We start from the raw sequence: 24,234 nt of genomic DNA on the forward strand, positions 1-24,234 counted from the left end.
TGTGCGTGCCTTGCCTTGCAGGAGCAAACTCGACTTTGCAAACGCAGCAGTGTATCCCTGGCAGCTGACACAGGAAATGCTAATAAACAAGTGGAGCCACATGTGCCGGCGTTCCCTGAAGCCCCGAGAGTGGACCCTGCCACCTCCGTCTTCTGACTGATTATCCCCCTGTTAGTTATTCATTGAATTCACACTGCAGGGTGAAGGACCATCGATGGAGGAGGGGGTTGAAGGGACACGCTAACTCACTGCAAGCTCACACCGAGCCTTGCTTGATGTGCAGTTTCGCGAAGGGAGTGGCCGAAATCCCATTAGCAGCTATTCAATAGATCGAAAGAAGCGTCAGTTGTTAAGTCGCTGTTACTTTACTTCTGCTGGTTGTTCTTTTGAGCGAGCGTGCACCCGTAGCCGCGCTTGTCCTTGAAAACGGTACTTGAAAACAGCAGCTGCATACTCACAGCGTGGTGGCTAATCACTGCAGCGGTTGACAGTTATAGCCAGTGCCACGGGCGGTACACCCGTGTCGCTTACTTTCTGCGTTTGATGTAATTGTCTCAGGTGGCACATCTCTGGTGTTTACACATCCGGATTGTAGCTAGGGGTGGCAATTACACACAGAGACTTGCAGAGACATCCCTCTAACCTTTGCTTTTGTTTTTCTTTTTTTCTTTGGAAATGGGACAACTTGAATATCTGGGACCATTTTCAAAGGAGGCGAGAATGGGCCGTTGGATCTCATGTGACAGCCTCGCTTAATTCTTAACTGTTGAGAATGAGTTTGTTTGGACTAATTATATTCACTGTTCAGGTCTGCGACGGTTCAGGAATTTATAAGTTATGATTCAGTTTTGTGGATGTTTTCTTTCCTCTGACCACTTCAGCCAAAGATGCAAAGGAATTACATGTGTGTGACCCCTGTCTTTTCCATTGAGATCTGATCTGGGCAATCTGCTAAATCAGCTCAGACCCGGCATAAACTTGCGTCTCCAGATCCGATCTCAGTTTCGCGCTATGTATGCAAATAAACACCGACATCATCTGCTGCGTAGTAGAATATTGTAACAGCTACGGTTTTTAATGGATCTCTGCAGCTGCTCCGAGAACAGCGATACGTTATGCGCGTGCATCATGACTTCGGCCCATCTCCGCCCTGTCATTAATTAGACCTGCACAAATCTCAGATTATAACTCCAACCCTGGAAGGTTCCATATGCACCGTAATCTCCAGTACTCATATTAAATCATTTCATTTGTAATGTCTTAGATTTATTTATTGTTTAGTTAGTTAACACTTACAAGGACAGACTATTTTAAATGGCTCTCATTGCTAATGAACAAACGTCACTTATGGGGCTTTTTTCTTTCCGAGTTAATGAATGAATGAGTTAACACTCCGCTGATGCAGGAGCACCCCTGTTGATTATAGGTGGTCTTTAATGCGATCCGGGATGCATTGCGTTCACACTACCAAAGGAATGTGGACACATGTGACCCAGACCACCTCCAAATGCGATCTCAGTGCGCCCTGGGGATGTTCACGCCAGTCTTTTACGTGATCGAATCGTCCACATCGCATCTTAATGCAGGTGTGAACAGACCCATGCGTGTACTTCTCTCTTGAGCTCCGATTCATCCCACTCTCTGTCTGGGATGATAGACTAATTACAAAGCAACAACTGCATCCTGATGTCAGAAGGCCGTGTCCAGTGTTATGAAACTACAATCTCAGCTAGTATCCACTAGGACTAGAGATGATCCTAAGGCTTATCAGGTGTATTATAATGGATGCGGCCAATCAAAATGTGATCCTTTCTCTACTGAACTGTGCTGTGTATTATCCACTCTTCTTAGTGTCGCCGCTGCTCCTCTCCTTAATGATAGCCAGCCTTACACGACAACATTTCACTGCACGTGATGGTGAAAATGTAGCGTACAGTGTGCAAATTTGAAAATTGATTTGGTCTAAGCTCCTTATCTCACCAAATACCAATATTTCTACTCCCTCACGTTACAATAATTACTCTTTAAATCATTCAAGAAGCAGTTCCTTTATCACTCTGAAATCCACCTTAAGTATGAGACGGCGCATCGATATTGTACCTTTACATTCTCCTCCCGGAGTGAATGAGCAGGGATGATGGAGGGATGGGGAGAATGTTTGTGAGCGAGAATAACTGTAAAAACAAGAGGAGAGAGAGTGCAAGAGCTATCCGTCACAGTCTGACAGCAGCACCCACAGCCGTGCCACGGTGCTTTTGCCAGCGGTGCTGCTTGTGTGCGCCGAGATAAGCCCGAGCCTTCTTGCCTTGGCGGGCGGCGCAGGCTGGTCATGCAGCACCAGGAGGCAGCTTAGCCCCACCACAAATCTAGTCAAGGGGCTTTCTCTCACACGCTCTTACTTTCGCTTCCCCCCACGCAGCCCTGCTTCCTCATTCCGTCTTCCTGTCCTTGTTGTGGTCCCTGGCTTTTCCTTTCCTCCCCGTCCCCATCAGTGGCTGGCGCTGCATGTTGACTCGAGAGTGAGCAGCAACATGCGGGAGACGGAGACGAGGCAAGTCATGCAGACGTAGGGAGGGGTTAGCCATTTGGTGCTTTTGCAAGGCCTCAGATTTGTGGATTGTCTGCTTTTCTGTGTCTTGTATTCTAGTAAATTGACTGTCTTTAGGTTTTTAGCCTTGTGGCTCAACAAAACAAGACATTTAACACACGCACACACTTAGTAGTCTCTGCACACGCAAGGGGTTAAGGCAGTCTGTGTAACATTGTGCAAGAACCTGCACAGTTAATCCTGTGAAAGCGGTGGAGCCCACAGTGTTGTTGATAAGAAAAGCCTGACAACAACATGCCTGGAGAGCTGCATTTATACCAAACAGCACCAGAGGCAGTCGAATCACACTGTTATTTCAAACTTTAATTGGAAGATCTGATACGTCTGGATTTTTTTTTCCTTTTCGCGCTATAAACAACGCAGCAGTGATTTGTTTTGCCGGGGCGCAGCTCGTGTGCGTGCCTGCAGCGTTTGCAGGTTTGATGGGGTTGCAGCCCGGTGTGCACGAGACAGGAAGGTGAATCCTAATTGTCGCCTTTAAGGTGTGTCTTCGTACCTCGCCTCTGTTTAAGATCCACACTGCAGTATGAGAAAGGTGGACAGGCGTGCACGCTTCAGCAACCCAGGAGGGCAGAGGAACCATCTCCACGTAAAGGTTAATGTTTTGTTTTAGTCATCCCCAGACAGCAATGCAGCAACTTTGACACTAACTTGGTCACAGGCGCAGAATGTCACCTCTGTTTTGCCAGGTTTTGACTTTTTTACTCGGTGCTTATTATTCCCAGAGCTCCCTCGACGTTCTTGTCCAGACCAGACTAGCTGCTCTGCAGAATTAATCACCGCTGCGTGGTGCCGTCTGGAAATTTGTTTTGTTTTTTATCTCGACTGCATATAACAGGAGACAAAAGGCGGTTCAGTTTAAAACGGCATGACTCTAGATAAGCTTTTTAGAACCGAGAGGGTTTATTTTATGACAGAGCCTGACTGAGAGGCTCGCTGACTGATTTACACAGGCCAGAGGGGGAAAAAGTGCACATGGTAGTCTCTGCTGCCATCAATCTCACAGTAACCAGTTTATATCCAGGGGAAAATCTTGAGTGAATTAAGGTGAACATCCATTTAGCCCAGTGTCATTTGGAAAAAAAGTTTTATCATGTACTGTATATTGTTATACTTAAGGTTTAAACTGAAGAAGTCACTACAGGTTTTTAATATGATGAGAAAATCTTGCAAAAATGTGAAATTACAGCAGAGGTCAAGGTTTGTGTTTGCTGACAATTGACTTACGCATGCAGGACACACACGCACCTGGTATAAGAGAATCACTTTTCCTCGGGCTGTCTCAATGTCATGAAGATCAGTATGATGTTAGCCCTGCTGCAAATGCCCCTTTATATGTATTTGTCCGACATTTGTCATTTCTAAACGTCCCCCGAGACGACGCATGCAGCCCTCAAATCAGTTCTGTGCTTTTAAGCAGCGCTCGCGTCCTTTGTGTTTCCAAAAGGGAATGATATTAGATGGAGTGCGCTTTACGTTCGCCTGCTTCAAGGGTACTAAATGCAGATTTGTCTCCTCGGCGTCCTATGCTGTCATATGTATGAGTCGACGCTGTGTAGATCCGAATCGCTGCACTGACTCACTGCTTCGCCGGGAGCAACAGCCACGGAGATTTGTAGCGAGCAAGGCCGAATTTACTTTATTTTGTTTTTGTGTCATTTTATTTTTCTTTTACTTTAAACAGCAACCAAAGCATTAACATTTCCTTCCGTAGTGCAAGAAAGCAGAGTAAGGAAAGTAGCTGAATTTACTGCAGCGTTACTGTAAAAGATCTGAGAGAAGGATTTATCGGCCTGCCTGTGTAATTACGTCGAACGCGAGTCTCTCGGTGGCCTTCTTCTCGTTGGGCTCAATTTATAAATGCCACAGAGCTAGTAATCCCACTGTTTCCCCACTTAGTTTGGAAAGGGCTCTAGCCATCCTCTGGCTAGGATTGATTACATATGGCTCAAATGAAGAGTAAGCAGTTTTCCACTGTCGAACGCCTGGACCGGCCCCTGCTATTGATTCATTTTACAGCAGAGGGAAAATAAGATCTGCCACTTCACATAACTGTTGGTATTTGTTTCCCTTTTACTCATAAATTTATGGGCTCCTATTATTTAAAAAAAAAAACAAAAAAAAAACATCTCTATTTTGTCTGCATCTAATGCACCTACTCAAAACAGAAAGAACCACGTTTAACAGATGTCAGCCAGCGCAGAGCTCTATTAGTCGGTGCCTTTAAGTAGCAAATAAATCATTACACAGTTATGGATGTTATTTACATAACGGTTAATTGAATTTTCAGAGTCACTAGGATCTGATTAGTAGCAGTGCTGTGAATCTGAAAAACCTAAGTGCCGCAAGTTGTGTTAATGATAATTAATATGAAAACCAAACTGTTGCTTCATCTAAAGTCAGTGGGACGTAGCTCGAAAATGTCAAGTACAGCACACCCGGCATTTGGTACTGTACCCCGCCTTTTACCCGATGACAGCTTCAGCCTCCCTGCGACCCTTCACAGGACAAGAGGGTTACAGAAGATGAATGAATGAACCGTGTAAATGCTTGATCCGGTCATTTCTGCCTCTTTCTGTGCTTGTTTTCCCCATGTGAAAATCTGAGATGGAAATATGGCGTTGGCAAAACAAGAGCCATGCATTGAGTGCTTCTTGGTTTAATTCTTGAAGCATCCATTGTCCTTGAAGGTTTTACCCAGTCGGTGGATATGACAACAAAAGAAGGGAGAGATGGATCCAGGCCAAAATGATTGGAGTCGGCCTTCGAGCTTGATTACGACACATCCACATCCACCTTGAGCCCCGCTTCCCTCCCTCCTCTTCCTCCTCCAGCTCTTCTTATTAAAATGCGGAGAACTTTCTATAGTACATGCTTCCGGGGCCTCTTTTGCCATGCACCGGTTTATCCAAGAGGAAGAATAGCTGGAGGACAAGATTTAGCCGCCCAGCACAGTGCGCTCCACACGGGTCATTGCTCTGGACATTCACTGGATGGCGGGGTTCTGGGAAACTGTCACAAAAAGGGTAGCGGCAGAAGCTACATACATCAGGTTTGAACTGCAACTCTGGCTGCACAAAGTATGACTGGAAGCACAGCGTGGGAGAACACACAGATAAACTTATTAAGGGAAACATCTTTAGAAAATGGCTTTTGTCATTGGAAAATTCAATTTGATTCAGTTAAATTCCAGTGGGTTATTAAGAATGTGTGTGTGTTGTCTTCGTTTCAGCCATTGCCTCATCTAAAATCTGTTTATACCTTCAATTCAAAAGCACTTTCCGATTGTTATCTTATTGTATTCATGTAGAGACCCAAAACATGATGGAATTAAAAATACATCACATTAATCATAGTGTTTGGTGAATGCTGGGTCACGGCTGCTTGGCCTCGGTGCTTAGACTCTAGCACGGGAAAGCCTCAGGTACGATATCAGTCTTCTGTTCAGACACGGCGGAGCACACACTGTGGGCATTAATCTGCCACGTTAGTTTGATTGACGCATGTTGTCATGCCCTATGTCCAAGTACACACACGTTTACTCTCTGCCTTGAAAGATGCTGCACATTTTCTGTTTAACCTAACTCTTATCAGTTGTGGTGAGACTAAGGTACAAAACAGTTTCTCCATTAATACATTTTACTGTAATAAAAACACATCAGCGCTTTTGGGAATAAGGCAACTATAAGATAAAATGGCCCCACATTTAGCAACAGCTAATTCTATTAAGTGTCCAAGAACCATGCTAGTGAGGCAACATACACAATACTATCAGGAACCTGGTCCCAGCTCACCTCAATGGAATGCAGTCATTTTTAACTGGCAATACGTAATTGGCCGCACTTGTGTTTTTTCCCAGTATTCCAAGTCGATATGTTAAGTCATACTGTCGCATCGAAGCGTGCCTCTGTTCTGCTACCCTAAATAACAGTGCACTTTCATTTCTCTCTTTTATCTGTTGCCTTTTACACCTTTTTTTGATAGGTGGTTGTGGAGAGAGACAGGAAGTGATGAGGTGAGATATGGAGGATGGCACAATGCAGGACAGTTAATGTTTTCACTCGGTACACTTTCTAGTTCAACATTTTTCATCTTTCTTCCTTATAGTTTCATGAAAAAAGTCTGTATTTCAACTAATGCTGCCTTCTAATAGAACTCATGAACTTATAGTTAGTTAGTTAGTTAGTTAGTTAAGCCACCTTATTTTGTTATTGTCTAGAAATCACGGAGGCTAACGGTTAGCAAGCTAACAACCAGGTAACTCTATGTAGGAAGTATTAAAGCAAAACAAACACAGAAGGACTTTGGGAATATTAGTATTCTGCTCATAGATATCATACAACTACAAAGAACACTTTATCAATATATTAACTACCGTATCCACTAGAGCAGTTTAGCATGCTAACAAGCGGGTAAAAGCTAAATGTATAATGAAAAGATGTGGCCACTAAATCCCCATGTATTCGCTAAAAAATTTGATTCCATGGCCTTCGAAAATCAAAAGTCGTGACCTTTGAGCTTTCAAAAATATATCCACTCAAAGGCCTCTTAAGAAGCTGGAGTCATAATGTTGTTAGCCTAGCTTAGCACAAAGTTCCTATCTTTGCTTAAAGTAAAAACCTAGTCTTCCTCCCTTCCAAGTGAATCTGTCATCAAGTTAGCAAATTTAGGAGTTAGCGAGTTAGCCATTCTAGTGAGTGGTATCAGTCTAACTCTAAAAGATTTCTCAGCATCAAATTTTTCTCTTCTTTGTCTTCTCTCCTTTATTTCTCCTTTATTTTCACATTCTTGTTTTGTCACACTATCTCTGCCTCTGTATCAGAATGACTTTATAAACACTTTCTCTAATAATTACTTTTTTTTCTTAACAAAGAAAGCCATTTTGAAAGTGTCCTTGTCATTGTGAAATTTGGAATCATAAAGAAAAAGAAATCTGAAATTTCCCAGCAGTTCTCTATTCGGATATTGCATGGGGGGAAAATAGTGTTTTGGTCCAGTAGGGCATTTGGGAGAAGAGACCAAAGCCATTAATTAAAATATTAATAACCCCCTAGCCACTTCATAACCTGTGTATGGATGGACTGACACCATATTTGATGTTTCATTAACAGAGTCAGTGTGACTCTTATTAATGAGTCCCTCATTGCACAGTTAATTAAGTCTTCACTGGATCCTAATTCACTCATGTTACCGCTTTGGACTCTTCCAAAAAGGTGCCATCCATTTACCAACGCAAACGTCTCACACCTCCAATGATGCAATATGTGCCCTGCTCGTAATTTAACCAACAAATTATCCATCTACGGCATGTCCCGGGGAGGGGAGGGGAAAGATTCATTATCCAATTTAGTGTACTTGTGGAACGAGAGATATCAGCTGATAGATGAAGAGTGTCCGAGGTGAGGACAATTTTACAGCAGACAGAGAGGGCGCGCAACCTCTTAGCATCTTTGTCCTATTTAAGGTGTACATTTGGCTCTTAATTTCCTCCCGTCCCACTGTGTATCGCTGTAACTGGTCACCGTCTCATTCTACTGTCCGTCCGGGACGGGGAAGCTCATGTGGAGCAGCCTTTCTGTTGCTGCTGAGTGATTCATGAGAAGCTTTTTAGGGTAATGATGAATTATATGACTGTGTCTCAGTTTAAAAGAAAGCAATTAACTCTTTCTGAAGGGTTCAGCGTAGATAGTAAAGTGGCCACTGACATAACAGAGCTTTTGTTTTGTTTATTTGTCTGACAGTGTCACAGTGTTGTAGCCCCCCCCCCCCCCATTCTGTCTCCCTGTCAGGTTTATTGTGGGCTCAACCTTCAGCACAATGCCTTGGCTTTATTATTTTAATAAATTGCCCTGTATGAAGAGAGCAGCGGTGCATGTCTGATGCATGTCCCTTCCCCTTCCCGTCCTCTCTCACCCCTCTCTTCCCTCCTCATCTACCTCTATCCCATCTATCCTCCTTCCTTCCCTCCTTCTCTCTCCTTCCGCACCGATAATTAAGCGCCTTCTGAGGCCTGTCGAGCAGCTCGCCACCATAAACAGCGCGCTCACTAGGGAATAAAATGAAATGCATGCGCGAGGAGTGAAGAGGCAGGTGAAGATACTGAAAGAGCGGGCCCTCCGCTCGGCAGACGGATGTTTCTTCCCCCTAAGGCAGTGGTCATCTGTCGCCGGGGCCACCCTGCCTCAGGGGACGGCTTCAGACAGCGCAGACACCCACAGAGGATAGATGACCGTGAGCGGGGGCGGTGGAAGTGGCGGTGAAAGATAGCCCGCTCTGACGCCACCGCTCATCGATCACCACTAGCCACCCACTAGAACTGTCCCGAGACACAAGCCAGGCAATAACAGTGGGTTGAATTGTTGACGACGGCGGGGTCAGCGTCAGGCCTGATGGCACAACAGCACCTCAACTGTCACCTCCTTGTTTCCTGTCTGTGCTGGAGGCATTAGGCTAAAATGCAGAGGTTTATTTCCTCACTCTGACATCATGTATTGCAGTGAATGCGAAGCTCATTTAGTCCCTATTCTATGCTTCACTGTACAAAAGATCCACTTTTGAGATTATGTATTTGACCCTTATCTCACAAATCTGTCATACAGTGACAAGAAACCAGTTTTTTGTTTTCTAATGCCAGAATAGTGTAGGTGTCAGAATTGTTGTGAGTAGTTCTGTGGAAAAAGCTAAAGACTACTTTAAACCTTGAACCCTAACCATGAAATTGTAAGCATGGTTAGGGTAGCATTTAGGAGCGGGATAGGAGGTTGACTCAGAAATTATTGGTTACTTTTACTCTCATTTTCTACTGACTGTGGCCAAGCGCTGGTTTCCATGATTTTCTGTGCTCGGATGCCAGTTTTCACAAATCTCCCATCCCTTACAGTGTGAGCCTTGAGCTTCGTTTCTGACCAGATAGTTAAGGTTACGTGTCCAAACCTCTTAAGCTATTCTCTCTGCCTCACCGTGGGTGGAGTTGTCATGGAGGTGCTTTGATGGAATTTCAGTCACGTAACAGGTCATTTACGTGTAATACCAGTTACGTTCCATGCACAAAGGTCACCGGACCCGCATTTAAACACAGACACCGTGTGCTCCAGTTGCCTCCCGCAGTACATAGTTATGCAGATAATGTGACTTTGAATGCCTAAAATGAGCTAAACGATCAACTTGTCTTGAGTTTGGTTGGGTTTCCTAACCTTCCACCCCTTGAATGCCGGGATAGAGGAATCGATCTGCAGGTTAATTCATTCACAACATAATATAATAAGAAAATAAAAAAAAACATTTGGATTATATTTCGGAATTAAATTGAATAGAAGCTTTGATTTTTGCACAACTAGCTTGCTTTCACGTGTTAAACTACCAAATCTGCACTGTAAAATAAATGAAATTGCATGCATACATGCATTTCGAGTGTGACACATCTTAAATAGCATTTTAATAATTCACATTCGGAGCATGCTCGCACAGAGGATTGGTATAAATTTGCTGCATTTGTTCAGTGTTGAGATAAACAACAGAAAAGTTAGCTGGAGGCATGATTTATCTACTGAGAGAGAGCTGGTGAACCTACAGTACTGGACGTACAGCAAGGGGATACACATTTTACACAGACTCTGTAACACTTAAACCAACATAAATAATCATTTCTAATCATGTCCATTTGTGGCAGTAGCTTTGAGTCAGAGTTGACCCTGAACACACAGGACCCAGATAGCCGTTTCCCCCTGTTTTTTATGCTAAGCCTTTTGGATTTAGCAGGATAGACTTGAGAGTGGTATTGATCTTCTCACCTTGCTATCGGGAGACTGTTGTCTTTATTCTAGAAAAAGAAAATTAGCATATTTTCTAAAATGTTACGTCGCTGTTTTAACCAGCCATTTAGCACCAGTATTAGTACCAGTGTTGGATGAAGACACATTGGCCAAACAGCCCAGCGTAAATGCTGGTGTCGCTTGCATAAGCTGCGAGATAGGAGGTGCTGCGGGCTCAGAAATGTACGATAAAGACAAATGACAAACAACATTTGAGTGACAACAGTCGGGCTTACGTAACTGCACCGCTGAGTGATTAAACAGCCATATATTTCTTCAGATGATGCGGTGATTCAGCTTGGCATTGTCACGGTCTTAACAGGCGCCATACCACATTCGATTCACGTTTCCCTCTCATGAATATTTGCGTCCTGCTGCCAGAGCGAAAAACATGTTCATCTGTCGTCGCGCTCGCAGGCTTTTGAGAGGAGAAGCTTCACTTCCCCAGTGGAGAAGCCTGAGAGAGGGTGGGATCTGGTGGCAAGGGCTGCTAAACACCTGCGATTGCCGCCGTTGTCTGGAAGCCTCGGCCTGATTCTTCCAGGCAGACAACTGTCTTTATTGGTCGTCATCTTGTACGAGCTGCGGGATAATAGAGCAGAACGCTCGTGAAACGGGACGACGTGTGCCGTAACGTTGTGTGTTTACTCTCCAGGTCCGTGGATGCTCCGAGAAATGCCATGTGAGATCCTTTTACTACTGAGAAAACTATCAGGCCATCTCGCATACCTCAATAAACCTTCCAATTACCACGCGCTGCAAGGCTTGTTTGTGTTTGCCAGCAGGTGCATTTGTGTCGCATGAGTGAGCGCTCTGCTGCATTTATGTCATAGTGATTTCCACTGTAAACAGGAAATGTCTGGAAGGAGAGGACAGATTGGGATTGTGTGGAAAGTGTGCATACAGCGTGTGTGTGTGTGTGTGTGTGTTTGCGCACATGCTGATACATGCGCTGCCGTTCAGACACATGCTTGTGTTCGCACCAGCGTTTTCCTTCAGCTCTGCTTATGTAACGTTGCTTGTGAATTCTGTCCGTCAGTGGGAAAAGCGGCAGCTCCCCAGTGGCCGACATGTTTGTTCCGTAATGAAAGAGCTCCTCTTCTCAGGATTAGACTTCAGCCGACCTGCCTCTAAATGGGAAACTGCTGAGATTAACACTTGCTCCCCGGTGCCTGCTCTCAGACGGTGACAAAGCCTCCCGCACAAGGCCCTCTCAGGGCTTTTGCTGGCAGCTGCTGACACCAGGAGTTTTTTTTTATTATTCAGGTACTTGTACAACAAGACCTTCCCACTTTCTTTAAAGTCGTTACAGAGAATGATTCCCTGACTAGTACTACGCCCTCAAATGCTGACCTGATCATGGAAGAAAATTAACAAGAAAGATGGGGATGGAAACTGTGCACGTGCTTTAAACACATGCACAAATGAGAGTGTATCCCTTCAGGATATCATAAATACTCGTGCCGTAAAGATCTATCAGCCTCATACGACAGTCTAATTTGCAAATATTCAGACGAGCATAACAACATAATGAATGTCAGTTAACTAATTGGCTTTAGAGTCTCTTTATAATACAGGAAACACACACACACACACAACAGTCATGCTAGCTTAAGTAGAACAAAGTAACTTATATAGCTTCCATGCGGTGATGCTCATGTAGTTGGATGAGCACTGAGGGAATTCTTTCATTTTCCCTCTTTGGTCACACTACGGCTTAATTAGAGAGTGGAGGAGTTCTCCGAGAAACTAAGTCCTTTTAACTAGATGGAGTGTTATTTAGTGAGCCCTGCTGCTACACGCTGTATCTCTCACCTTATTAGGTTGAAACTCGAACCCCGCTCAGGCTTCCTCCGAAGATGTTATTGACGATTTGGTGGCTGCTCGGGGCAACTGTACAGCAACGCAGTATATCATGCAGCTACAGAACCCCCGTGGGTGGCTCTGTGCCAGTCTGAGACCTGGATAAACATACTGCCTCAGAGCCAAGTGGACCAGCAGGGCCCTGTGCAAGGTCAGAGAGGAAAACTGGGCCAGCCTGCTCGAAAGTCCATCAAGTGTCTCATGAATCTGTGTCAAAGCCGGGTTTTGTATCTTCCAGTTACATTTACACGGAGGCGCTTACAAAGACTCCTTTGACCGGTTTCCATGCTGCAGGTTGTGCACACTTGGGTTTTGAGAGTTTTGCTACTTGTCTGTCTCTAAACTCGACATCAAATGTTTTTCTGCAATCCTCCAATGACGCCGAAATGTATACTGACAATTTGCAAATCACTGAACTCCAAACAATCCAGCTCCAGCTTGTAAAATGTTTTGTGCTAGTGTGAATTATATGGATTTGGAGTAGGCAGACAGGAAAACCATTTGGGATTTGAGGGATTTTAGTGAGCATGTACACCAAAGGTTGTAGAAGGATGCATGAAAATCATTTGCCTATACATTAGTAATACAATGCCAAAAGAGAATTTATTAAAAACTATACGGTAATATATTATCTTATTTCTTTAGTTCTTTTATTTTGTTGAGATTGCTGCTGCTGTTCACCTAAACTTCATTTTTCTTTACTAATGTACATGGAAGCCTGCTGTACCCATAGAAACCAGCAGATGGAGCACTTTCAGTCTTGAACATGGCCCTGACTCCGTCTCAAATCACACTGGTTTAATCCACTCCATTCCAACAGCTGTTTCAACCTCAGCCCACCTCCTGGAGATACCAGGGACGGGATGCAGTCGCTGTTCCTGCCAGCTTGTCTTTGCAAGTCTTCCCATTTTTACCTTTACTGGTGTGAATGAGATAACAAATAGTGCCACATCCCTATTTCTGATCACTTCTCTAATGCACCTGAAACATTGCGGGGGCCTCTTTACACTCCTGACTCACCACAGCAGCTCTGTCTGTGGATGAATAATGCATCAGCACCTTTCTAGCTCACTACCTGAGCCCTGTGCCCGATTATTATAACCTGTTCCGGTCTGTCTGTTTTTCACTTTTCCGCATTCATTTCCCCCCCTCACAAATCTCATCGCCAACGATCCCTCACTGGATAGCAGACACTTAAAGACTTATATGTCACGGCCTCGGAGCTCTCACTGCGCCCCCTCGAGCCACTCACAGTCTGGACGCAGAGGTGCCCTCCGGCTCCGGATGTGAGAAGTCTCAATTTATTCGAATGTTATTAAGATGGGAAGTCAGGTTGGATGTCTTTCTCTTGGGCGCCATGAGGCCCCACACTTGATGGCAATTAAATATCCAAGCAGCAGTTTGGACGCGGATGTGGGCTGAGCAAGGCTGCATCTTCCTTATGCATTTATTTATTTGTATTTAAAGTTAACTTTTCATGACTCTAAATGCACGTGTGTCTGCAATCAGTGCAGAATTAATTAACAACTCATTAAATGATTTCAAATGAAAATCAGTAGTCCTATAAAAGTAATCAGATACGTTTGAACCAGAGTAACATGTTAAATTTTATTGCTTAGGGAAAAAGTTGCCTCCAAATACTCCCAGCAGGACATTGCCCAAAGCATCACACTGCCTCCGAAGGCTTTCCTTCTTCCCACAGTGCATCCTGGTGCCATGTTTTCCCCAGGTAAGCGATGCACACGCACCCGGCCATCCATGTGATGTAACCCTGGCGGTGGACAGGGGTCAGCATGAGCACCCTGACTGGTCTGCACCTATGCAGCCCTGTACGCAACAAACTGGAATTCACTGTGTACAGTGATGGAAATAACGGCGTTAAAATAAACTGCGTTACTAACGGCGTTATTTTTTCAGTAACGAGTAATCTAACTAATTACTATTTCCTCTGTTACAACGCCGTTACCGTTACCGACAGTTAAATGTGGTGCGTTACTTGCACTGTCAGCCAGCCACAAGAGCTGTGTAGGTGTTTTTTTAGTTTTTTTTTTCTGCATAAGCTGATGATGATTTACACACAAAAGCGCGCATAGCAGTATCACACAAGCAATAGCGAGTTCGGAGAAGTAAAGTTGCCGTTTTCAAGGTGGAAGTATAGGCACTACTTTAACCTCATTGAGGTAAAAGGCAAGAACATACACGTGAAGTGTACATTATGCTCAGAAATAAATCTAATTCTTAGACGTATTTAAACATTTTTATTTTTTAAGTAACGCAGTAGTTACTTTTCCTGGTAACTAGTTACATTTATAGTGGAGTAATTCAGTTACTAACTCAGTTACTTTTTGGGAGAAGTAACTAATAACTAATTACTTTTCAAAAGTAACGTGCCCAACACTGTGTATTCTGTCACCTTTCTATCAGAACCAGCTTTAACTTCTTCAGTAATTTGAGCTACAGTAGCTCGTCTACAGTAGCCCGGCCAGCCATGAGATAAGGCTGCTATATTATAATAATTAAATAAATCAAAAGATTAATCATATTAAAGTGGTGTTTAGGAGTTACATTATTATCGTTATCTAGTGGAAAACCAATAAAACTTTATAAACTGCTATAACGGCTATGATAAACCGACGTCCCTAAACTTTTCTTTTCATAGAAAAGCACTTTAACTAATTTATTCGAATAAACCAAAGTATAACACATTTATTTCCTGAGGGTGACGTTAAATATGGGGCCTGTATGTTGAATGTGGGGCAGTAGGTTCCTGCTACACAGCTTGACACCACTAGGGGCAAAACCAAAAGTTGTGACAGTTGTGTTGACGTGTTTCAAATAGTTCCTGTTTTGGAATGTGTTCGACGCCTCTAGCACCACGGGTTTGAGCCTCTGGGGTTTCGCCAGCACTGCGTTTTTGCGCAATGACAGCCAGCTTTTCAACACTTTGAAGGCTTTGTAGTGTTAGCCAGCCTCGCCAAGTCCTGCAGCTCCAATATGGACTTCATATATTCTATCACTGGCAGCGGAGCGAGAGTTGTCAGGGACGCAATCTCTCAGAGACTGTGGTCCGGACCGGGACAGGACACCGTCCGGGTCCAGGAGCACCACCTGGGGACAGCATACGACAGGGACACCTTCCAGCTCAGGACAGGTCGGTGTAACAGTCTGCTCTGCTTGGGGATAGTTCGGAGAATACGCACTCAACTTTTCAGAGTAAACAAACTCTTCCTTCGGCGCGTAATGCCAAACTCCCCTTAAAATAGTACGGTTTTAGGTTTCCTCCTTTATTGTGCATTTATCTCACTTAGTAGAGCACATGTTAACATCTTGCAATACACATTAGGTGTCACTCTTCATTTCGGCGTTAGATATTTTGAATAATGCCTTCGTGCTCAACTTTAAACAGAGGGCTACGCGTGCATCAGCTCGTAGTACCAGATTCAAATCAAGAAATTTTGATTTTTAGAGTTTCCCAATTCGTCGGATGACTGTCTTGCCTTGTTAAACTCATTTTAAGACTTTAAAATACACTCAAAGTGCTTCTTTTAGTTTCGGCGTAGTTCTACGGTGAAAGTATCGCTTATCGGTGGATAATTTCAGCTCATGTTTAAGTTTTGCTTGCAATTTCCGCAGTATTTCCGTCTCTAATGCAACGTGTTCCAACTCTTTTATTTTGAAACACAGCAACGAATTCTCCTGGACTTCTACAAAAGCAATTGTATATTACATTTAAAACTAAAAAATATATAAATAAATAAAAATAAATAGATTTTGACATGACAATTGACAACAAAGCAGCTCTCAAACACGCCTTGCTGGTGCTGTCAGGTGAACGTTTAATGAATAACTTGTTTGACAGCCACTTGAAAACATTTGTATTTTAGGAACCGTGATGTTAAATAGATTGCAAATAGGCATATCTACACAGACCAATAGGCATACTTGCATACGGATAAAAGGTGTTATCCTTAAACCTTTTGTTCTCAGATAAAGCTCTACTTTTGCAGAGGACTTGTGCGTGCTTTTCTACAAGACACCACAGAAAGTGCATGCATGTGTGTCTGAGCATGCATGGTCCTGTCTCATTCAATAGTAGCTGTTGCACACACTTCAACACTGGACACTGTATTCATTGGACTTATCTTAGCTTCCCTGTCTGAGTTCCTACAGCAGAACTGATTAATTCATAAAGAATCGGCTAAGTGCATGCCCTCTGTGATTTCACTCTGCCTGTCTGGTTTGCTGAGAGGACGCACTCCCTTGCAACAACTGAGGCATTCCAAATATTTCAGATGAGCAAGCAGTGGATGCTTAAACCATCCAGCCATCGAGTGAACAAGTATGTCCTCAAGGCTTTTCACATCGGGGAGTATCTCCATGTTAATGAAGATTTGATTTTTTTCTTTTTTCCTCCCCCTTTCTGCTTTGCCTCTCGCACTTAATTTATTGAGACCCATCAGCGCCTTCTCTGACTTTGAATTAGAGTGGAGAGATGTAGCGCTATTCGAATGAAAAGCAGGATTTGCTCTGAGCTCACGGGCCACACGGCCAGCCCAAATTATAGATAGAATAGAATGCTGTTGTTATTAATTAGCGTTCATTAGGGGGTTCTTAAAACACAGGAAGTTGCAGTGCCAGGGCACGCTCTCACCCCTTCTGGTTTAACGTACAGGAGGTTTGCAGCTCATGCAGAGTCATCGGGCTCCAGAGCTCGGTGGCAGGCAGGTTAATTGTTCGATCTAATTAGGACAAAGATTAATCAGATGCATGCTCTGCTGCTCTTGAAACGCCACGGATGGCAGTGGGGTTCATTAGCCGTCCCTGTGCTTCTCTCTCTCACGGGCAGAAGTGGGAAGTTCCCCGTTAGTGGGAAAGAAGGAGACTAACTAGACGAGGAGTCGGGTAATGGAAGTGAGAAGGAGATGTAGGGAATGGGACAGCCCTTTGTGAACGCACACTCCCCGGAGCAGAATCCGTTCTGAGCGCGAAGCACACATTAGCTTAACAATAAAAACACTACCATTGTTGCCAGAGTGAATCAAAGAGACACTGTGAGTTTCACATGACTAGAGTTTCACATTTAAGTCACATTTAAGTCACGTGAAGACACCTGAGCCACTAATTTAATAATATTTAAAACCTTTACATGTATTTTAGGGCAACTAATGGACAAATCCTTTCAGCTCCAGTGTGGTGTAATATTGCAAATATATGTTGCTTATCCACAAAATGCCTTTTTAATAGCGTTTCCCATTGTTGTGTCAAAATACCTCAAGTAAATGACTAAGTCTGAGATCACATGTGGGTCAGCTGCAACCTTACATTCTGACAGGCAGAGCTAAAGGTCGTAATCTTTCCAGATGAAATGAAAAGTCACGCAAATACAGTGTGAATCCACCGTGTTCACTTGACTGCAGGCACTGGAACCCACCATCCAAACATCCAAACATCCTGCCTCAGCTCTCATCAGCTGTTATGACTCTTCCCACTATATCCTGAGAGATAACACTTGTTGTTAACAGATACATCAGTGTGTACTTAAGGGTTACTTTCTCTATCGTAGTTGACTATTGAATTCGGCCAAAAAAGAAACTTAGATGGAGTTGTTTTTCATTTAGACATTTATTTCCATCTTCTTCGTCAATCCTGATGTTGTTGAATATGATTTTTGATTGCACCTCTTAAAAATGGATTCTCATCTACAGTGCGTGGGCGTTCAATTTTCTGAGGCAGTCAATGCAATGCCCCGAAGTTTTAGGATTTGTTGACGCGCTCGATGCCAAATAACAAAGTGAGCCTTGTAAAAAGTAACTGCTTTCTGAGAGAGAACTTTGATACTGATCTCTTAATAGCATAATCTGTGTTGAACTAAAAATGGCAAAGTCACAGCTCTGTGCAGCTCAAAAGTATTGAGCAACATTTTCTAGATAAGATTTTGTAGGTCGTCGCTTGGAACGTTTTTCCCCAAAACTGTTTGAATTGTGACCTTTCAAAATAAAGCTGTGTGGATTATGACCAAAACCTGGTTATTTGGTGCAATTGTTGCTTATAGTTCTGCAAAGATTTGATCAAATTTAGAAAACTAAGATTTTGTATAGAAAATAGTTTTATTTCTCCTCCTCTGTTTTGAGTTAGAACTGGGACTGTCAAAATGAACGCATTAACGTGGATTAATCGGATCAACATTTTTAACGCAGTTAACCCATCTGCAGTGCAGAATGACTCTGAACATCTCTGGCAATGCATTTCGGGCAGTTTGTCCAAGTAGAGTTACAACTGATAACGATGGAAGACGCTAAACAGCACGTTATCTTTATCGGTTGGTTCTGCTGCCTGTCACTACCGGATCAACTGCCCATTTGCGCATGCCCCACGGCATGTGCATATGTCCTGCACAGGTATACCTACATGAATCACTGCTGGTTGATTCAAATATGAGCTTTTCTCTATAATATCACGTAAACAGATTGTTTGCCCATATTGTATATTAATAGCAGATGATTCAGCGACACCACGGTGTAAGAGTTGCTTTGTCCTCCTGACATTGAACTCATTCATTCCCCCCTGGGGGTGTTCACCTATTTGCCACTGTTCACATTCGCCCTAAGGCTGACACCGACTCTACTGCAATTATCAAGATGATTCAGAAGCTGCAATCTGCTGATGCTCTCGGTGCTTTTATAGGTGATTTTAATCACCTTAATTTCCAAAAAGTCCTTGAGCAGTTTGTATTAGCATGTCACTCTCCCTGCATGCCATTATGATGTACTCCTGGGATCTATTACTCTGTCAGGGGAACTTAAGCGGCAGGAGTCCCGGTGGGAACGTCGGACCATGGGACAGGACACCTGCTTCGCACATACAGCATGTCCACAGTTTGAACTAATGACTGCTCCCTGACTTTTCAAGGATGCTTTGTCCATGTGAGCCATCAGTGTCTGTGTTTCAGGAGTCAGAGGACACTGTATCTTTCCCATAAATAATGACAGTGTGTCCTGCTAATGGGATGATAAATCTTCTATGGAAAAAAATAGAAAGGAAGTCAATTTAGAAATAAAAACATCCAGATGAAAGATGGAGAGCCAGAGGCTAAGGTTAGCATGGAAACCTTGAGGTTTGTACTGTGTGATGAGCGAGGGGGGGCTGAGTAAAGTGCCTGAAAGGTTTCATGTCAGTGATGTCAACGGATGCTAGGCACTGATTGCAGGTGTTCAAAGGAGGCACAAATGCAGAGCGCATCTGACGTTTAAAAGAAGATAATTAAGACTCGTTCTGAGTGACTCCGCTGCTGCTTTTGCGTCTTCATCATTCTGACTGAAAAGAGCCGTCTGGAAACATTACCAAAATAACACCCTGGAGTTTAGAAGAGCCTGAGAGTGACGTCAATGGGAGTTTTCCAGAGGGGAAGGGTTTGGTTTACATTTTGCAGGTAGTTTGTCTGAAGCTCATGAACTTTTCTTAGTTTAGCCGTGTTAACAATGTCTTTCACTCATATTATTAATTTTACCCAAATTTTTCAAACATAACATAAAACATAATTGCTGCGTGTTTCTATTGCAGAAATACATATTGGTTAGTAAAGCATGGTTTTACCGCTCCAGAGATCAGGATTATACTTCCAACTGATTAAGTTTAATTGTCTGCCAGTGATCACAGATGATTCCTATAAAGGGTTGCGTTAAGCTGCATTAAGATCGCCTGGTTTTCTCATAGGGCCAGTAAAAGCGGCTAAATGGAGTTTGAGATGGTTGTTGTGAGAACAACTAGTGCCATTCTCAATTGTCCCTGTCAGCTGATTTTACTGTATGGCCTAGGGACAAGAGTTGAAGAAGCAGGCCCTTATGAATGCACTGCATTGAAACTGCTCAAAACAAGCCTGTGTATGTATTTGGTTTGCAATAATCAGGTAACCTTAGTAAGAAATGATATCAAGTAACAAGTAGTATTGGTTTATTGGTTAATTAACTTGATTTGCTTGTATTTTAGAGGACAAACATGTAATTGCAATGTTGGATTGTAAACATCTGGATTTTTCAACAACCTTGAGTATTATTCTTTTCGCTTTTCTTTACTGAACAAGACGTTTGACAAACTTTAGAAAATTTCCACTCGTGCCTGACATTTAAAAGACGAAATGATTAATTGATTAATAGAAAGAAAATCATTGACATATTGCTCGATACGTAAAATCATTGTCTGCTGCAGGCCTAATGGGAAATATTTGCAGATTCAGTAAGTGCACTGACCAGTGTGTGGTCAGAGCTGCCTGGTTTATGGCTTCAGTGAGGTCAGCGATCATTGGTAAGTGTTTGCCAATCCACGCCTATCTGGTTTGTTTTAACCTCTGGTTTTAAATGGCCACTGATGGAAAGAAAACTTTGATAAAAACATTGGTCTTGTTCTTCTTCACCTCATCTCTCTCAGAGCTTGGTGTGTTGTAAAGGGCAAACCACTTAGCAATTAAACTGTGAGACGAGTTTTTTTTTTGTTTTTTTTTTTATCGCTGAGACGCGAGACAGTTCATCAAGTTGTCAGTGTGACGGTTATGCGGTCATGCACATGGATTTGAAGAGACGCTGCCTTCATTTTTTCCTCCTTGATCTCAGCAGACGCTTCTTACTAAATGGAAAGTGAGCTGTACTGTATACGTTGGATGATGGAGCCTCTGTTGCCGGTCGGCCATTACAGACCGCGGTTAGACGAGAAGAGCACTTTACATAACTCTCTTGCTGCCTTTATTTAATTCACTAGTGGGTGGTGATTTCAGATCATTTACTTACATGGAACAGTGGAACAATAATGCAGTATGAAAGTTCTCACTTACAATTAAGTGTTCTGCTTTCAACTTTTAATTGAAAAAGTATCAGTGTGGTTTAAATATCGAAAACATACCTTATCCAAAAAAGGTTTCTGCCCTTTCAGTTGCCCTTTTTTAAACCTTTTTTACCATGACCTGGATGACTGAGAACCTTCACAGACAGAAAACATACCTTGCTACACAAAATTAGCCCTTTCAGCGTATTATACAGTATAACCTGTATGTTTATTTTACAAGTAGTTTATTAAAAAATTATGAGCCACTTTCTTTTGTGGAAAGCCGTTTTTATTTGCTTGTTTTGCTGAGAAAATCTACATCCAATACCACAGCTAGCAGCCAGTTAGCTTAGCTTAGCACAGTCACTTGAATGAGAAGATTTGTTTATTAATCCCACGTGAGGGAAATTACCTTGTCACAGTAGTGCGGGAATTTGGCAAAAAATATAAACAAAAACAATAACAACTTCGACTTCAAAAGGGGAAATTACCAAAAAAACACAAGCACTAATTTGAAAAATATATTCAAAAAATAACAACACTTTAAAAATATATAGAGAAATATAAAGACATTCTGTATATTAGCTTACTGTGGCTAATGTTGTTGTTTTTTTTGACAGATAACGCTGTACTGCTTTGGTTTTGTACTGATTCAAAACAACGGGGCATGTATTGGTAGCTAGGTGACACTGCCTACAAGCACCTCTACATTTATTTAACATGCCCCGTTGTTTTGAATCAGTACAAAACCAAAGCAGTACAGCGGTATCTGTCAAAACAAAACAACATTAGCCACAGTAAGCTAATGCTAGCTTGTGGTCATCAAGCTGTAGCATGTGTACTAGCAAAAGCAGGCTTTAGTTCAACTTTCAGCTTTTCTTTTTAGTAACAAGGAAGTTGTAATTTCTGAGTCAGATGAACCTTATCAACTCCAGCCTTAAAATCCAAAATGGCTGGACCATTAAAGTTATTGGATACACATCACTGGACATGCTCTTTTATTTGCAAAATGCAGTGTGATGCATTGTTATCGACTCTTTTTACTGGCTAAACTGACTAATGATTTAACACACAGGGCACTGTTTAGACTGGAACTGTAACGACTTCCTTACCCGACATGAGATATACAGTGCTTCGTTACTAATCTGGTATAGTAACTGTGAGTGTGCGAGTATTATCCCCGTTTCCTCCAGCATATTGCAATTCTGTTAAGGTGTACTCCCTGCACCTGTAGTTGGCCCCTTCAAATCCTGACCCCTGAATAGTCCCTTTGTTTTTGGCTCAATAAAAAGATCTGATAATGCAGAGTTTGTGTTTCTCCTAGCTGAGCTCATCACTTCTCCTCATATTGATTGTAGCTGTAACCTGAGAGGTTAGTGTTGCTGCCGTGATGCAGAGTGCCAGGGCTCCGAAGGGCGACGTAAATTGATAAAGAGACGCTCGGTTTTCTGCTGCATCTGCATAGTGCCGCAACATCTCTTTTAAGGCAGTCCAAACATATTTTAATTCATTAAAGCTGATTACATAAAAATAATAATGAATGGATCTTTTTTTTTTGCAGCTAATAACAGATTAGTTTAGTAGCAGTGCTGCATTACTGTCATGGTAAAGATGGATCACAGAGTTGTGGAAACTACAGCGAGCGTACATTATGTATATGAAACGTCGTCATCGATCTAGCCGGAGCAGAGTTAGACTTCATCTATGCCATTCATCACAACACAGCACACACAAACAACACACATCCTCTCATCCAACTTTGACTGGGGAAAGAAATATTGCTCAAAGCGCAATAACCTTAACGCCAAAGGTTGGAGGAATTAAAGTGTGATTAGAGAGCCAGGAGGCTGAAAGCATGTGACAGCAGAGAGTCGGAGGAGGCTTAGAGCCTTGCTGCTCAAAGCAGGACCTCCAGGTTGCAGCTACGTGAACTGTGGATCGAAGTGCTTTCTTTTTCATTTGACGAGTCCGTCTGACTAAAGACTACTCACCACAGCCCTACGCCGAGGTTACTTCTTCGTATGAATTTGAATTGTCAGACCAATAGCCCTGAGCATATAGATTTCTCATTTTGACCCTTTGTTGGCCTTGTGATTGGCCTGCTGACCGTCAACCAGATGCTTCCTGCCCTTTTTCAAGCCCTGTTACTGTTGCTGGGCTAGATAAACAACGGCAATGCGGGGGTGCCCATATACACAGAAAAGCACTTCATTGATACTCGCAGTTGTGATTCTTCAAAAGACATCATACAGCCAATAATAGTGGGTACAGCAGAAGAAATATCCATACGTAGAAACTGAAAACTTTTTCCATTGCGCTAGCAGTTGCTAATGTTAGCTGTCTCTGTCCCTGACCACGACATTAGCTTTGGATGCTATTTTTTGGTAATGGACCCCCACAATGCTACTGTTTGTCTAACCTAGCGACAGTAACGTAGGAAGGTGGGACTTGCTAAAGGGTCAGCAGACCAATCACAAGGCTCAATAGACAGTGCAGCAACATACCAGCAAGTTTTTACATTTGTGAACTTGTACTGAGGGAATGTTTGGCATTCATATTCTTTGGTTCATGTTCTTGCAGAATTATTTTCTGTCCATAAGCTTTTCAGTTAATCAGCTATGTACTTGTGAATGCAGAAACAAGAAGTGTACTTAAAGAGACTGCACTTCATCCTTTAAAAATAACTGAATCACCTCATATTTTTAAGTTAATGAGGCATATTTTTGTGAATTTCGCTTGTATTGGTGACTCATACTTTACTTCAGTACTTGGTTATTGTGAAAGTGTGCTATAATCACAGGGTGGTAGCTTAATGCTCCTTCTCATTCAGGACAGTATGATTTCCTCACATGCTGAACCTGCCACTGTATAATGCAGACAGGTTCGCCCCTCTTTTTTTCTCTCAATAACACCTTTTCCCTTTAAGTCTGCACCAGGTTTGTCACTATGGAAACAGTCATATACACGCTGTGAGAATATTAATTGAACCGAGTGTGTGTCAGTGCTGACACACCTCAGCGTCTGGGTTTTGTGGAAGGAGAATTATCTCGCCGTGTAAAGAATTTAAGCCACATTACTGCTCCAGCAACACAACGGGGGTGTGATTAGTCGACGCAGGGAGAGTGTTAACGAGAGGAC

General features: G+C 42.8%; 1 protein-coding gene across 7 annotated transcripts in view; it reads left to right on the forward strand.

Annotated features, from left to right (window-relative positions):
• The window catches only part of oxr1a (oxidation resistance 1a), a 142,563-nt gene that overhangs the window by 63,656 nt on the left and 54,673 nt on the right, over nucleotides 1–24,234 (forward strand). The window contains exon 1 of one of the 7 annotated variants that reach the window (XM_084557755.1): nucleotides 14,849–15,433. The exons of the other annotated variants lie outside the window; for them this stretch is intronic. Coding sequence (XP_084413881.1) covers nucleotides 15,277–15,433 — 157 coding nt within the window. The 5' untranslated portion in view covers nucleotides 14,849–15,276. Of the gene's footprint in view, nucleotides 1–14,848; nucleotides 15,434–24,234 lie in introns of those variants that run through there. 7 annotated transcript variants of the gene reach the window in all.

This window comes from Chelon labrosus, assembly GCF_963514085.1.
Source record: "Chelon labrosus genome assembly, chromosome: 12".
Taxonomy (NCBI): Eukaryota; Metazoa; Chordata; class Actinopteri; order Mugiliformes; family Mugilidae; genus Chelon; species Chelon labrosus.